We start from the raw sequence: 17,189 nt of genomic DNA, 5'->3' as shown, positions 1-17,189 counted from the left end.
AGACGCTTTCCCATCTGTGTAGTAGCATCTTTACTGACGCTGCAGTGGTGCAGCTGTGCTGCTGCAGCATTTTAAGTGTAGACCAACCCATTGTTTATCTACAGTTTGGGCCTCCCTGTCTGTACAGGCCCAGGGAGAGGGCATACAGGAGCTGCCCCTCCTCCTTTGCTCCTGTGTGGGGGCACAGCACAACATGGCTCTTGTGCTGCTCTGACAGCAAGGCACAGGCACAGCCACTTGACATTTCCTCCAAAACTTTCACATGGGCAGACAGGCACGGAAAAAATGTCAATTTTGAGCCTGTGGCAAAAGGAGGGCAAGGGAAAGAAGGGAAAGCCAGTCCCAGCCCCCGAAGTGCTGTTAGACATGCAGCAGCAGGCTCAACTCTCCCCACTAGCAACCCTGTGGGGCTAACAGCTACTGAGAAGACTCCTCACACCAGCTGAAGAGCAGAGGTGGCCAGATGCTGCCTGCAGGAGAGCCATACGGATGAAAATCCAACTTCCTTCTACTGCTTGTGCTCACAGCAAAGGGGATGAAGAGCTCCTGCCCAAAAGACGGCAGAGGACAAAGCACAGGTGGCCAAGGTGCGAAGGAGAAGGAATGCTGCATCCTCTTAGAGAGTGACAACAGCTTGGGCTCCCTGAAGCCTTTGTCACAGAGCCTCTAGGAGCTACAGCTGAGGCATTGCACCTTTGCTCCACCCCAAATCAGAGCCTGTGCATAAAAGAATGTTGGTGCCCTGTGTGTTTTAATAGCCTATCTTCTGACTGATCCTGCAGGGGCAAAGAACTCATGATCCTTGGTTTATGCACATTTTCATCTAGTGCCATGGAAATAATGGGCAATGGTTATATTTGATTAACTTGACTGCTAGATCAAAGAGCAAGGAAGATGAGCTTTGAGAGGAAAGGTTTCATTAAACACAAAGAGCTGTCAATTAGTAAACTTTGTAAGGAAAAATATGAAAAAAAGCTGAAAAGTGAAATGGATTTCGTTTTTTTCCCCCCGATACATGTAGGATATGGGGACATGAGCCCTTGAAATTTTACCTGCGTTTGTAACATGTTTGTAATAGATACATTACTATTTGAACATTTGAACTTGTGTGCTGTGTGTATAAAAGCATGTGTTATAAGATTGGGGAATGCAGCATGGTCACAGAAAGTGTGCCATTTGCTTTCATTGTCACTTGGATAGCCCTTGAGCCTTTTTCTGATGGCATCATTTCTCAGTTGCTATGGATGCATGGGCTGTAATACATCAGAGAACCAAAACAACAAATATTTCTGATGTTTGCTTCTTATTTATTAACTATGGAATTGTTTCAGAGGAAATACCTTGGTTCATTAAAAATACAGAATGACCTCCTGTTACTGGAAAATATTATAAATTAAAAAAACTCAACACCATCAGCATTTAACATGATCAGAAACACATATATATGCAATCTATGAGAAACCAAAGCACTGATTTTACCAATACTTACAAATGCTTTATAATCACATGACTGGAAGATGAGTTTCTCTGGGTGATGTTGCCAGTACTGTACTGGAGTTGATGCGGTTGCTTCATTAGGCGGTCGTAAAGTAATTGAAGGTTCTCCCCAGTCTCCTGTCTGAAAATCATATTTATTCTAAAAGTAACATATGTTGCAGGCAAAAGTAACATAGGTTGCAGGTTGCTATAAAGTAAGCTCTCTATTGCTGTATCTAATTTACATGTATTGTGTACTTACTATCCCTATGCTATGTAAATAATATAATATATGAAAACAACTTGTATAGTACTTTTCATGGTTTAGTTTATAATCCAAGAGTCACCTTCTGTACAGTTCAGTGACGCCTGATTTTAATTTGTTTACTTTTTGAATAATTAAACACTTGTATTCTTTCAAAAACATGATTAAGTTTGAAAGATATGTATGAAAATGAGAGCTCTTGAAAAGTCACAAGATACAGAAAAATCCCTCCCATTCATAGAAAAATAATTCTGCTTTGTGTTTTGCAGACTTTTCTACACAGCTAACAAATTTCCTATTACCCCAATTTATGTCATTAATTGATAATATAATATGTATATTTTCTCAAACAATCCAAATAATTCAGACCTTGATAGGATTTAAATACTTATTGTCTACAAACATATAAAAGGCTAAAAAGCTAAATATGCTGTTGTAATTAGGGACAATTTCACATATGAGAAAGCAAAAAATGATTCTGAAGAGTAAAATTTTGTGCCAGGACAGTGAGCCACCACTAGCTAATCAAGGACAATTTGTTGCCACCAACAGTCATCAACAATTCACTATGGAATGAGGCAAATTCATAATATGGTTATTTTTCAGGTTAACAAAAAATAATTATAAGTAGACATTTGAAAGCCCAGTTGCTTAATTTACTGTAAATGTTGTGTGTATCAATGCTCTTTGCTGTGAATAATTCTTACTCTTTTATATCATTTTTAGTTTCTCCCTATTATCCCCAAATTTTAGTCTCCTGAGCTAGGAGCTATGGGTTTTTTTTAACTCATTTTTTGAATCACTATAGTCTATATTATTCTTTCCTCTTTAATCTCTCTATCTATACATTTACTTTGATCACCTTTTGTTGATGTTTGCCTGTATATTTAACACTATTTCCTTTTCACATTCATGCTTAAGATTTGTATTAATGACTACCTTTCTGTATCTTTCTGTTCCCCCCTTCTGACATTTTTCTCAGGGCCAGATATGTCCCCAACCCACTCGAGGATAATCAGTGAGATTGTAGTTTTCTCCTAATTATTTCATCAGGGTCATTGTTTGCTCCCAGACGAAAAGGTTGTAGAGGTCCAGTCGAAAAGGTCATCACAAACTTGATGATTCAGACATGGATGTTCCCCATCATGTATAATTCTGGGGCTACGATCGACCTTCAGAAATTCTCTCGTTTTCTGCTACAGATCTCTGTCTCACCATTTTCCTCTCCTATGTGATTATTTTCTACTTTGATTTATTCTACCATTTTCTCTACCACTATGTCTACAAAGATATTTACCAACTTTGCAATACCTTTTTCAGTTTGGGTTGGAATTGGCAACAAATTGTTGGCAGTTCATTAACATGTAATTTAAGCTATTAATAGAAAAATGGAATTGGGTTAGGATTCCTTTTTTAAAAGGTATGGAAACACTTGATAATTGATGTAAAACATATGGAAATATTCTAATCAAAGAGCAATTTAAAAGTCTAGCAAACCACCACCTTATCAATTAAACCAGGACAGAGTAAACAAAACAAGGACGGTACATCCATTTTCATGTGTCACACAGTAGTGAAAGGACAGAAACTTGCACAACTTCGCAATGAAAAGCAAGAGGTATATCTGGGAACATCAATATTACCCTGCCAATGTGATAACTTAAAGCAAGTGTACACATCATAAAACAAGTAGAAGCCACTTAACGCCAAGATTATTGCTCCCATCCACAGATGGTACAGTACAGTAATTCACAATCTGCCTATTTAATGTTGCTTAGATACTCCAAAAATAGGCACCTTATAAGTACCTAGTCAGATATATGGAATGTCCCTCTGCAGAAGTTAGTGGTATAGACTGAATAGCTGCAACATTCACATTTTGGAAGGAAAGCAGTGTTGCCACTGTTCCAGTTATGGCATACTGCGATGTGTTCAGAGAATATCCACCATCTTTTACAGAAATGCTGATTCAATATGATTAAAAGGAAAGAGCAGGGATTGGGAGCCTGATTTTCTTCTCTCTGAATTCAATGGGGGATTTACTACCAGCTACAAGAACAGCAGGATTGAATCCTTCAGGAGAGTTTATGTTGTCCTTAATAGTCAATTGTTCAATGGCCCCTAGATGTCAGAACACTTGAAATCCTCTTCTCTTAAGACTCCCCCCTCCCAGTAGTGGCTTTTAATGAACTAAAGATCTGCTGGACAATTTATAGGAGGAAACTGTTCATCAGGGGGACATGCCTCATGCATTTAGCAAGAGGACATTGCCATGGACCAGGCCTGATAAAAGGATGGATGGAGTAAAGAAACCATAAAGGTAAAGCCTTTGATCCTTGCTCCTTGAACCCTGGCTATTCAAAGGATCTTGATAAGGTAGGAACAGGAGTCCCATACAAGAGATGGCACTGGGTCATGTGTCTAGACCCCCAAGCTGCACTGACCATAAGAGGATTTACTCCCATACACAGAGGACAGTTAGCAGTACGAGATTAAATGAGGAGTAAAATGAGTAAATGAATTTACACTTTGGACTATTTTTGCACAAAAGATATTAAAAGTAAAAGTATTAAAAAAAACCTTTAAAAGCTGTTCAGGAACCAATATTTCAGTCTGTAAATGGAGAGCAGTGGCAGGAGAAACAGTGAATATTGCTAACAGACAGGTCTAATGTATAAAGGAGCTAAGAAGCGACAATCTTGAGGAAATGAGAAATAATCTTGAGCTGAAACAATAAAGATCAAGTATGACACACTTGCAGAGGGACTGTGCAGATACCATTCCTTTGTATTAATCACTCTATTAATAAGTACAATCATTGAAATAAAGACCCTATTCCCTTTCAATTTAGATAAAAAATAATTGATAAAATTTCCCTAAAAGTGCTTGGGACTAGAATGGTGGATCTAAATACGTAACACAGCTGAGAGAGCTACAGAAACCCGCTGTTACTGACAGACTATTGGAGTTGAAGACCTTTTGTGTATTCCAATCAGCATCTTCTTGTAGAGATAGCAACTATTAAGAAATGTGGCAAAAAATTAAACACTGTAAGTGTGGATTATTTTTGACAGATGAAAAAAGAAGGCATGTTACTCACAGAGCCCTGAAATGCTCTTTTGCAACTATATCATGCGTTCTTTAATATTCAGCTGAAGCTATGTTTTCATCTCATTTTTTTTTATTGCCTCCTACCAAGCTCCTTATAATTTTAGGCAACGCTATTACCAATACCCACTATTTCTCCTAAGTCAATAATAACAGTTACTATTTGAAAATACTTAGACTGGAACAAATATGCGTGCCTGTATAAACAGAGCAGCTGCCTTTGTCTAAACTTATTCCATCGTTTCCCTACTGCTTTTCACCTTCACTTGTCCCATCATGTCTAAAGTTAGATTGTAAACTCTTCAGGACAGGAACCATGCCTTTCTATTTATTCGTTGGGGTAACAGGGCAGACTCCAAGACCCTGTGTAGTAATAAAGGGCTTTCCTGTTGAGTCACTAAAATTCTGAACTGAAATTTAGGACAATTATAGCTGAGTCATGTTGTCAGGGGAGTCTAGTTAATTTCATCCAGGATATAAAGGAGCATAAGCAGGTCTTTGGGCAAGAGGAGAGCCTAAAGGGAAACTGTACGGCTTGAGGAGGAAGCTTAGGCTTAAATGTTTGAGTTACAGATAATGCAAAACCTGAGGGGTGAGTTTGGATACTAACTCATGGTCCATATATTGGGATTCAGGCCCATTCACAAGTACCTAATGCATTTTCAGCCACTATAAAAATAATACAATGGTCTCCATTTGTAAGCTAAGACACTAGACTTACCACATTTAATTTAATTTTTACTAGCACACAATGTTCCTATAAATCTTTTGATTTCAGTACTTTTATTTGTAAGACCCAGAGATAACCAAACTAAATATTTCATATTACAACACACCATATATGTGGAGGTGATATAGCTGTGATGAATTGGAGACATGTGATAAATGTATTCATTGCATGTCTTTAGTTCGTCACATACCAGAGCAATTTATCACAAGCTTGTGGTAGCATTCCATGCCCACTACTCTTGTCTCCTTGGGCCTTATTTTAACATTCCATACCCTCCTGCCCAGCAGCTTCCAACAGCCACTTTGTTGTTTTTCTGTTTTTCCTAGCTACCCCGAGAGAGAAATGTTTCCTTCTCTTCCTCCCTACAAATATGGATTTTCTCTCACAAAATTACCCCAAGCCAAGGTTCAGTAGGGCAAGATTCAATGCTTCATTAGTGATGGATTTTCTAGCCATAAATGTCAAAGCTTTCAAGTCAGGTATCTCATGTTCCTACAGTACTTTATACCACTGGGAATGGGGAGACTTTCAGCTTCCCAGTGGAACAAACCATTCTTGCTTCTAGCCCTAGAAAGGACTGATTTATTGGATATTAATTAAGTGACTCTGAAAAAGTAGATTAAAACTATTAGGGCATTTTTAGAATTGCTGCACATACGCTAGTTTTAAATTTTCCCTCCTGCAGTTTGACTCCAGGTAACCAAGGAATCTGACTGCAGAGACAGAGATGTCAGAAGTAATCCCCAAACAATTTTTTATAAACTCTCTAAATCATTCATAATCTCTTTCTAAAATATGGAAGGTACAAAACTTGACACAGAACAGCTTGAGTAGGCCTGTTTTAGAGGGGGTTGAATTTGGTTTTTTAACTGGGACTATTTGTTGTAACTGTCCACTGGTAAAGCCAGGTGCCTTAGTTCCAGCACTGTGCATTAGTTACCAGGACTATAAACAGGAGCACGCACAATACAGTGCGTTTAGCTGAAATTTTAATTTTTTTGTCCCTGGAGGAATTTTAAGTGTTCTGTGGGACCAGCCAAAATCTAGTTCAGTTTTTTTAATATCCACTGTCAGAAGATAGATTTCCTACGGCCACTTCAGAACCTTTCAAATCTTAGTTTTTTGAAACAAAGGTACATTTTTAAATGATTTGAAAAAGTTTCTTGGTATCCCTGAAGAAACTCTGAAACATTTCTAAAGAATGGTAGCTGAGATATCCTCCTATCACAAAGGTAATTCAAGAAGGCAGTCGTCATGTGTATGGGACCTTCATGAGCCTTTTAAAAGCATCATATATATGGGAAAGTCGTAGACTATTGACAGAGAGAGTTCTGTATAGCATGTTACAGATAACTTTTTACTATCACTTGAATAGCACAGTTTTGCACATAAATTACAAAAATTTGGGGCATTATCAAGGTCACATATAATTCACAAGAAATGGCTTACTGCCACAGCAAAGATGGCATCATCTCAAAGTTCATCAGTTAGATATGAGGAATGTAAATTCTACTTATTAACAGGAAGGCTGATGCACAAAACAGGGTGCACAAACTAAGCAATTTACACATTCTTGCTTTTAAAAAGACGAGCAAACAAAAAGTGCTGGAACAGACATCAAATCTACCATTAGGTAAGTTTTAACTTAACTCTAGAACTAAAAATTCCTTCATCTCCCGTCACACAATCAACATAAAACTAATCACACACCATGATAAATGAATGTACACATACATAATCCCACGCATCAGCAGACAGTACAAATTGTTTTGCAATTTCAACATGACACCCATATATAAGTACTAACGACACCATGGCAACACATTATACTTCCATACAGTGACAATGTAGCCATTTATTACAGTATCTTACATTATGAACCTGATGCATCGATGAGAAAGGAAATCCTGCATTCTGGTTGGTCCATATCTCACAGACAGAGGACTGCTAATATAAACAGAAAACTATATCTCATCTTGTAAAATATTAATGCACTACAACCATCAAAAAGCAGGAATAATAAGTATGAAAAGAAAAAGATTGCAACAACAGTTTAAAAATGGCAGCACTTAGAGTCAGTTTTCATTTATTTGCTGACAAAACATTTTTCGGGCTTACTTAAAAAATATAGTTTATTTAAGACTTCAGAAGAGATTTCATACAATAAAAATAATTTAATCAGAAATGCTGGTGAAACACAGCTCTGTAAATAGAAAATAAACAAACAAATAAAGAAAGAAAGAAATGGGAAAAGTATAGAGAGGAGGCAAAATGGGTTGCTTTCAGTTGTTTTTTACTAGTCAAAAGGCCAGTTGTGTTTTGGTTTTTGAGTCACATTGGGGTGGGAGGGGTCATAGAGATTTTTTTGGGTGGGGGTGAAATCAGGAAAAATTAGTAACAGTGAAATAACTTTAAAATTCCATGTGCACTGTAGCTATTAATAGAGGAAAATGCAAGACAGTAAAGTGAAGTGATCACCCACCATCTCCCTCCAAAAGTAATTCTCTTTCATTCAAACATATAGGGCCAAATACTGCCCTCTACTGCATCCCTCTGAAGTTAATCAAATGGGCAGCATTAGTCTCATACTGTCCATCCAATATTTTACAAGAAACCTGCGTTAACAACAGTAAAGTAAGGATCATATTGCAGTAACTGTAGCAAAAGCAACAGAACAATATAGGCATAGCATCTGTCGGCCCCTTTTGCATATTTCCTTAGTGGGATGCCATCAAAAAAGCCACTGTGACACTACAAGAAATGCTAAGATAACATTTCATAGTAGCCAAGCAACTAAAATAAGCGCCAGACATGGGAACTGCCCACAGTATTCCGGAGCAGGCAGCAACAAAAGGCACCAAACACATGAGAAATGCAACCGCAGCCTCTAGAATAACTAGCAATTAATACATCAATAGTTTAACCACAATATACACAGCATAGCTGGCAGCTAAAGACAACACCAAGAATTTAATATCAGTGTCCAAAAAAGTTAGCATTCAAATAGACAACTGTGCGCAAGAAAGTGACTCTTGCCCTTACCTTTCGCTGTCTGAAACCTGGATGCCTTTCAGGGTGACAGGCTAGGTCACCGACTGGTGAAAGCAGATGGGCTTTCTCTGGGCTAACCTGCAAGTCCTCCCAGACTGGCTGGTAGCAAACTAGTATCTTTCACTTGTCTTTATGTCCCTCAAGTTTCCACAGATATTTGTTTAAAATGTAATCTCCCCCCATCAGTATATTTTAAATCCTTCCATATCTGTTCACTTTTTGCCTCCCCATTTTGTTTCCCAAAAGTCTCATCTCCTGGCCCTGTATCCCACTGGTAACTTTAATAATTTGAGTTCCAGGATCCACAGGACACTACCCATTGATGTCATGAAATATCTAATGAAAACATAGCCTTGACCTTTCCACTTTCCTTCTTGTCCATCCTGATTCTGCTGTTCACCTCAAAACATATCCCCACACCTAAGGACATTGCTTCTGGACCTCCTGTCCTCCTCAGACTCACCCTGCTACTAACTATCTTGAAATTAGGGTGACCAGACAGAAAATGTGAAAAATCGGGATGGGGGTGGGGGGAAATAGGAGCCTATATAAGAAAAAGACCCAAAAATTAGGACTATCCCTATAAAATTGGGACATCTGGTTACCCTACTTGAAATACATTTCCCCAGTAGCAGGGTCAGGTGTTAATGCAACCCCAAATACTCTTCTTGCCCACATATTCATAAGCTGTTTCACAGAGTATTCTTTCTGGTCACTTGATTCCTCTTTATCTACCTCATATTCTCAGATCTTCTCATGCCTAGTCTTCCACCGAAGAGGCACTCCAGAATGAGTTTGTGACTGCCTGCAGTGACACTTCGGTAAAGGAAGGAAACAATGCTTTTGCAAAACTAAATCTATTTATAGTGCATTAGTCTGCAAAAGTACTTTTTACAGTTAATATTAATTCTCCTAAAGAATTACCTCAGCCCAGCTTTACGCTATGTAATGGAGTACAATCTTCTGTAGAACATATCTCATTTAGCCAGGTGTGAATCAAACTGTTAATTGAGTTCTGATTTGGACAAAATGTCCATAGTGACTAACAGCTTGATCCTGCACAAACTTACTACCAGATATGACACTGATTCCTTTGTATAGTCCCAGTGAGCAGGCTACTCACAGTAATCAGTCATACACCCAATAATAAATATTTGCAGGATCAGGACTTAAGAGAATTAAAAAAAAAGTTCTGAAAAGAGGCACTAAAGTGATTTAAAGAGCATTCTATATGACTATAGCAACATCCAGTGGAATGTAGCACTTCTCATAACCCAGTTCTGTGCCTACTAATGTTTCAGTGGATAGAAAATTTAGGCACAGCAGAAATATTAATGTTTTAAAGGACAATGAGTTTTATGCAGAAACCAAGATTTTCCTGCCTCTGAAGAAAATAGTATTTAGCATTTACTGTATATATCTTCTATGGCTTCAAAGTGCTGAACAAACATCAATCAATGAAGTATTGAATTCCCTGAGAAGCCGCTAAGTAAGTTTGCTTATTTCTATTTTGAATATGGAGAAACTGTCCAAAGAAGAGAGATTGAGAGTGACTGTCCAAGGTCACAAACTAGTTAGTAGGAGAGTTGGGATTAGAATTCAGGAGCTACCAGTTCCCAGTCTCCTAGAACATGCTACCTCAAAACAAGAAAAGAACAAAATGTATAGCCACCCTCCTAACTGAACAATAGACAATGTACACAATCAAAAAATTTGGGGACACAGAGCTTTGTGAGAAAAGGTTAACAACTAGCAACATTTTGCAAAGGGATACTGTGAAGGACAGAAAAAAATGTCATCAGCTATTCCTAATAAATATTACCAAATACACAAAGAAATAAATGCAAACTATTAACATTCAAACTAAACAACAAAACATGCATATTCATATGAAATCACATTTCCCCAAAATATATACAGATAGATTATACATAAAGGAAGTTCCCCAGATCATTGTCCCATTACAACTTGGGACCCTTTAGAAGAATTGTGTTAAGGAGCTTCCATTGCTTCTGTCAACATTGCCTTACTTTCATAAAATATATTCACACAAAGAAAAAACTATTACTAGCTATTTCTTTCCTGTGAACTTCCTCTACTATTTCAGACAGTGAGGCTTAATCCTCTCAGACATCCATTGTTCAGGTAGTGGCCAATCATACCACAAAATGTTTGAGCACTTCACTCTTTCCCAGTTTTCTTTTAATCTACTCTCCTTTTTCCTGCAGTCCAGTATTTCCATAGGTTAAAAAAAATGGTAGTCCTGCTCTCTAAAATACATCTAAAGCTTGTCTGAGAATGTTCCCATAAATCCTGAGACACATCTGCACTGGTGTAACCAAAATACTGGTGCAGAGTGTAAGTGTTCTAATAAATAGTACTTTTATCTGTCACTTAGGTCGTGCTTTTCATTTGTAGATTTGCAAGCACTTCACCAGCCTCATTATCTCCATTTTACAGATGGTGAAACTGAGGCACAGTCCAAGTAAGTGACTTGTCCATCATCCCACACAGGAGTCAATGGCAGAGTCAGGATTAGGATCCAGGTCTCTGCATTCCAGGTGCCCTATCCACCAGAACTGCAGTACCCAACCCAGTTATGAACCATTCAAACTCAAGCTAACAGGGGAGAACAGGTGGAGAGGCTGAGAAGAGAAAAGGTTGTACACTTCTCTCCCTTCTTCCTACTTCCTTCATAAATGCCACATATGGAGTTCAAGACAAACAGCCCTTTGACTCCAGCAAGTAGAGGCTGCATCTAATAAAATACTGAGAGTGAGCTTGTAATATTTTGAGAATTTGGGAAGGATTAACAGGCAACCACCTTATACAATTTCTGCTGTAACTCCATCCCCCTACCCTCAAATAAAATGTAAAATGTTGGAATTGAAAAATGCTTTAACCTTGGCTATTAGACAAAGTGGCTGAGGTAATATCTTTTCTGGGACCAACTTCAGGTGATCTGAAGAAACTCAAAAGCTTGTCTCTCTCTCATCAACAGAAGTTGGTCCAAAAAAAGATATTACCTCACCCACCTTGTCTCTCTAATATCCTGAGATCAACATGGCTACCAAAACTTTGCATTAACCTTGGCTAGTCATGAGAGACTGAAGGTCCTGTAGACTTATTCAAAGCAGGATCTAATCCTTGCAGCATAATTACAGACACTACACATCTTGCTGAGCCATGGGAAAAATGAATAATGCTCAGTGCTTGTGATCTACGGGACATATTCATGTAGTACAGGGATGGATGGGAAGAAGCTGGGGGGTCTCTGGTGGGCTGGGCCAGTTTGTTTACCTGCTGCATCCACAGGTTTGGCCAATCGCGGCTCCCACTGGCTGCCGTTCGCCGCTCCAGGCCAATGGGGGCTGTGGGAAGCAGCGGCCAGCACATCCCTCAGCCCGTACTGCTTCCTGCAGCCCCCATTGGCCTGGAGTGGCGACCCACAGCCAGTGGGAGCCGCAATCAGCCAAACCTGCGGACGCGGAAGGTAAACAAACCGGCCCGGCCCGCCAGGGTGCTTACCCTGGCAAGCCACGTACCAAAGGTTGCTGATCCCTGGAACAGACGCTCACAGTGCAGTGCAGTGGCTAAGAGAGCAAATGGGATTCTTGGATGCATAAGCAAGGGAATACTGAGTAGGTGTAAGGATACTACCCCTGGGCACAGCATTTGTGAGACTATTCCAGGGATGCTGATTCCAGTTCTGGTGTCTACATTTTAAAAAAGATTGTTGGCAACATTGTTTTAGAAAAGAGCTACAAGAAAGATTTGAGCTCTGGAAAACCCACCAGCAAGAGGCTATAGAAGCTCAAGCTATTTAGTTTATCCAACCAAAGGTTAACAGGGGACTTGAACACAGTACTACATGGGGAAGAGATTTCCGAAAGCAGAGAGCTCTTTAGTTTAACAGACAATGTCAGAACAAAAGCCAGTGGCCAGAAGCTGAAGATAAAATAAATTCAGACTAGAAATAAGATGCAATTTTTTAACAGTGAGGGTAATTAACCATTGGAACCATTTACCTAGGGATGTGGTGAATTCTCTGTCACTTGATAACTTTAAATCGAGACTGGATATCTTTCTAAAAAATATGTTCTAGATCAGCTAACGATTATGTGCTTGATGCAGGAATCATGGGGTAAAAAATGTCCAGTCTGCTAAGCAGAAAGCCAGACTAATGCGATCATAATGATCTCTTAACATAGTCCTAATATCTACACTAGGGTAACTGTGGATCTTGCAGCGAGTTGCCTCTGCATAGTCATGCTTGTGTGATGCAACCCCCTGGTGGAACAGAGCTTGAGAGCTATCCAGAAAGCAGTTCCCCAGAGGGGACTGGGGCCATGTGAGTGCTCCCTTGCTGCATGAAATGTTTGGAGCCTGTAGTAAAACGGTCCTCAAGGGGGTAACCGAGTTATTCAGAGTATTGTGGGTTGGAGCCATGTTCCACCCCTCCTTTCCTTCCTGTTTAGTTAGTGGCTGTTTCCTCCACTCTCTTATGTGGCTGAATAAAGCAGCATGTTCCCAGCTTGCATTACTGTAAGTAGAGTGGGTTTCCTGTGCACTGAGCAGTCTCTTTACAGCGCCATTGTTATAAAAGAGCTGTGAAGATCCAGCATCTCAATTCCTTCAGCTGAGTCCAAGAGAAGTCACATGAAAGAACTCTGAGGAAGAGGGGCAGGTGAGCAGTTGGCATGAACATGCAGCAGCAACATTCTATTGTTTCCACTGCTCCTCTCCCAGGCCCAACAAACAATGGGTATGCATGTCCGTCACGAAGCATTAAATACATCCTTCTCACCCATGTCTACAGAACCCAGAATAAAAACGATATGTACATTGACACAAACTAGCTAACTAATTATAATTCAACTTTGCACTAAAAATTAAGGGAATTTTGGATTCAACCCGTAGAAAATCATTCTGGGAGTGGACAGCAGGTCTTTAGAGCTGCAGGTGGCCACAGAAAGGAATTAAATGGGATGCCTGGGCTTGCATGGTGCTTTTATAATCTCATGAAAATAAATGTTCAGAGCAGAGAGAGGACTCATGCAGTGGATGCATTGCTCTCCAGAGGGTCTCCAAGCTCTCAGGACAGGGTGGGGGTCAGGGAATGCACCTCACAAGTAGGAATACTCACAGGTTACTTTCATGAACAAGCCCTTTTGAGTGAAAATGGAGGGGGAGGGAGTTCTGCCTTCCTGATAATTCTTCACATGAGGAGGATTTGCAGAAAAGTGCAGGCCAACTTGAAGTGACATTTTCCTACGAAAGCAATTTGAGCCATGACTGCTTGTTCCCGGCATCTGCTGCAGAAGTATGTACCTTGTAGTTGCCCTTTGATATAAAGAGAACAAAGGGACTCCCTTGTTTGTCTGTGAACCAGCTGAAGACCTCCTTCATTTGACTCCAATCCCCAGGATGGAATTCCTCTCCACTCAACCAATGTGCCTGTGGTTGAGATGAACTGGTACATGCAGAGAGACCTGGTAGACTACAAGCTGATTCCAGATTTGTTTTCATCCCATTAAACAGGAGCTGGTTTCTTCCAGGGGTTCCTCCTGTCAGTTTTTGTACACTATTACTGCCTTGTGTGATCTGAGAAAATACACGAGTTTCCTCAGAGCAAGATGCATCGTTACAGCTCAGAGTACTAGTGCACTGATATACAGTGTACAGCAAATTTTTTGCTGACTGACCACTTCCCCTATGCTAATGTTTTTCCCACAAATACTCCCCAGCCTGTTATCTTTGCATCTGTCAGTTATTCCCTGACTGGACATCTCTGGAGATTGTCATGCTGGGCTTCCTGTGTGTATGCATCTCAATGCTAATACTATATACAAGGAAAAAACAGACTGTCAACATCTTGATGAATTTAACAAACGAAATCTTCATAATCTCGGGACTGAAGACATTTCACCATAGCTATCCTGACTTTCTGTGCAGGTGATGATTTTAGGTGGAGATTGGCAGCCAATGTGACACAAAATTCTGAACCAACAACCAATATTTAAGATCAGAGGACATAATATTAAAATTTGGTTGCCTACAGTCAAGCACCAATTATCTATATTTAGGCAGCTAAAATATATGGACTGCTTTTCAAAAAAGCACCCATAGCTTCACTGGAGGGCCGTAGTCTTCTCTGGGAGCTAAAAGATTTGGATATTGGAGCTCTGGACTCTGCATTTTTTATTTTATTAGATCTGAGTAACTTTGTCAAGAGGAACTGCCACTCTCCCTGGATCTTCCAGATCACCCTTACAAAAATAATGCTTGTATAAGTGAGAAAACTTGTAAATGAGTAATTATCACATATGTCCCCATCTTGGTTTAGCATTTGTGGCATTAATTGTGCCATTACCACCAACTATTAAAGTTGCACATTCTTCTTGGACTCTGTATGCTGAAGCAGTGTGCAGATCTAATCTGCATCCCACTGCATTATTTCAAAAAGCAAAAGTGTGTCACATTTTTTAAAATATTAAGATTTTTCAATTTGAAATTACTGAGTTAGTTCTTAATTCCTTTTTTTATAGTTTACTTAGCCATATTCAGTATACTAGGAGGTGATATTTAGAGCTTCATAGAAGTGAGTTTGGTGAAATTTTGCGGTTGTGATAGTCAGATCAAACAGTATACAAAAAGACAACATTCTTTCAGTAACATATTTATCATTCAGTCAAAAAATCTCATATAGTCATTTTTCCTCTCCTGTAAATTCAAGTTCTTCACAGTTCAGCAATCTTTCAGTATTTAAAAATATAATACATTTTAAAAAGGTGAAACTTTAAACATTTCATCAGGTTCTTATTGGGGGTTTCTTACATTACATCTGTTTTGTGTTCTTCAACATTTATATTTTCCTCTGGTGGGTTGCATTTTGAAACAGAAGTCAAACTCTCAACCAAAAGCAGAACAAAAGATTTTCATCCACACTGGCCTCATCCTTACCATTTCTTAAATCCACTGCAATAGTAAAGTACTCTTTGCCATAATATATTTCATCAACAATTTCAACTGTTGATAAAACACACTATTCTCACTTTAATCCACTGCTTCTTGCAGATGATCACCTTGCACATTGGTTTCCTCTGTTAGACATTCAATCCTTAATTTCCTCCATAATCTTTAAATCCCTCCAGAGGTGAGAGTGGGGGTAAAGAAAAAAAGAAATAAACAATACAGATGAACGAACAAAAATTACAGACTCATGGTTAAAACCCACGACTGGGTCTCAGGAGGTTTGGGTTCTATTAATGACTCTGCCACAAACTTGCTGTGTAACCCTGGCCACATCACAATCTCTCTGTGCATCAGTTTTCCTAGGAGTAAATTGGAGGACATGATATTTACCCAGGGTAGCCTCAAGGACATTGTGAAGATAAATTAATATTCGTAAAACACTTGGAAGACAGTGTAGAAGTTCAAGGTATAAAGGGCTGAAAAATTCTCCCTCAGCTCTTTTCATAGAAACCTGTATCTCTTGCTCTAGCTTTTATTACACTTTTACTTAACTGATGATAATATTTAGTTGCTGCTAGTAGGTATAGTTCTACTTATGGTATAGGCTCCTGTGTGGTAGTCCTAATCCTTCAATCAATTACAGATCTACCAAAACTTCACATTCCACGGTAGCACCACACTCATAGGAATGACTTTACTTCAAATGCACACTCAAACTATTATCCTCTTACGTTACTTAGCCCCTAAGTTCTAGAATAGAACATCAAATCAAATAATGAAAACAAAGAACCCAGAAAGGCTTAAAAATGGAGTGGACATAGGGTTCAGCCCTTGGTGTCATCTTCAGTGAATTTCCTAGATCAAGAACATGTGAACTCAAATTTTCCCCCACCCTTTTGGGATATGAAAGAATGTCTTTCTTCCCATTACAACAGTATTATAATAAACAAAGGCCAAAATAATGAAGTAACAACAATGTCCTGATCTTGCAATCTTTGATGCATTTTTACTCTAGGTGTTAGAGTTTCTTTGTTGTCTGTAGAATCTTTAGTCGGTAGCTTTTCTTAAGGCACTTAACCAGGCTTCCTTTTGACACCCTGCCACAAATGTCGGATCTTCTTGAGGTTTTAGAGCCTGATCTTAACCTCACTAACTTCAAGAGGACTCTTTCCATTGTCATCAATGAGCTTTTCAGCTGGCCCTTAGTCTTTGCCCTGGAAAAACGATGTTTCTATAAAGTTTATCAGTTAGGATTGATGGTAAGTGCACCATGATGTTTGCCCCACTGGAGAAGGCACTGGACTCCAAAGACTTGCCAACTACACTTCAGAAGCAGCAGCTTCCACCACTATGATCTCCTGTAATGCTCAGCAAACTGATTGGTGCTTGGCTCCAGCTGTCAGAGAGAAGGCAAACAAACAGAGCCGAGCGCTGCTAAGTGGCAGTGACATTTTGGAGCTGCGGAACTTTTTCCCACTCATACTGGAGAAGGCAGGAAGAAGGGCCTGACATTTGGATGAATCTGAGCCTCATTTAGCCTTACATCACCCCATTTAGGCTTATTTGACCCCTATGGCAAACTAA

At 39.3% G+C, this 17,189-nt stretch overlaps 1 protein-coding gene across 6 annotated transcripts in view; it reads right to left on the bottom strand.

Annotated features, from left to right (window-relative positions):
- ANKS1B (ankyrin repeat and sterile alpha motif domain containing 1B) overlaps positions 1-17,189 on the bottom strand; it is a 753,186-nt gene that overhangs the window by 48,194 nt on the left and 687,803 nt on the right. For 4 of the 6 annotated variants that reach the window (XM_039494857.1, XM_039494866.1, XM_039494872.1 and 1 more), the window contains 2 exons: positions 7,452-7,526; positions 1,490-1,618 (listed from right to left, as the gene is read on the bottom strand). In XM_039494857.1, coding sequence (XP_039350791.1) covers positions 1,490-1,618; positions 7,452-7,526 — 204 coding nt within the window. The remainder of the gene's footprint in view (positions 1-1,489; positions 1,619-7,451; positions 7,527-17,189) is intronic. The other 2 variants (XM_039494877.1, XM_039494896.1) reach the window with 1 other exon arrangement.

Source organism: Mauremys reevesii, linkage group 1 (genome assembly GCF_016161935.1).
Source record: "Mauremys reevesii isolate NIE-2019 linkage group 1, ASM1616193v1, whole genome shotgun sequence".
Taxonomy (NCBI): domain Eukaryota; kingdom Metazoa; phylum Chordata; order Testudines; family Geoemydidae; genus Mauremys; species Mauremys reevesii.
The sequence above is the reverse complement of the archived record's forward strand: the minus strand, read 5'-3'. Positions and strand labels throughout refer to the sequence as shown.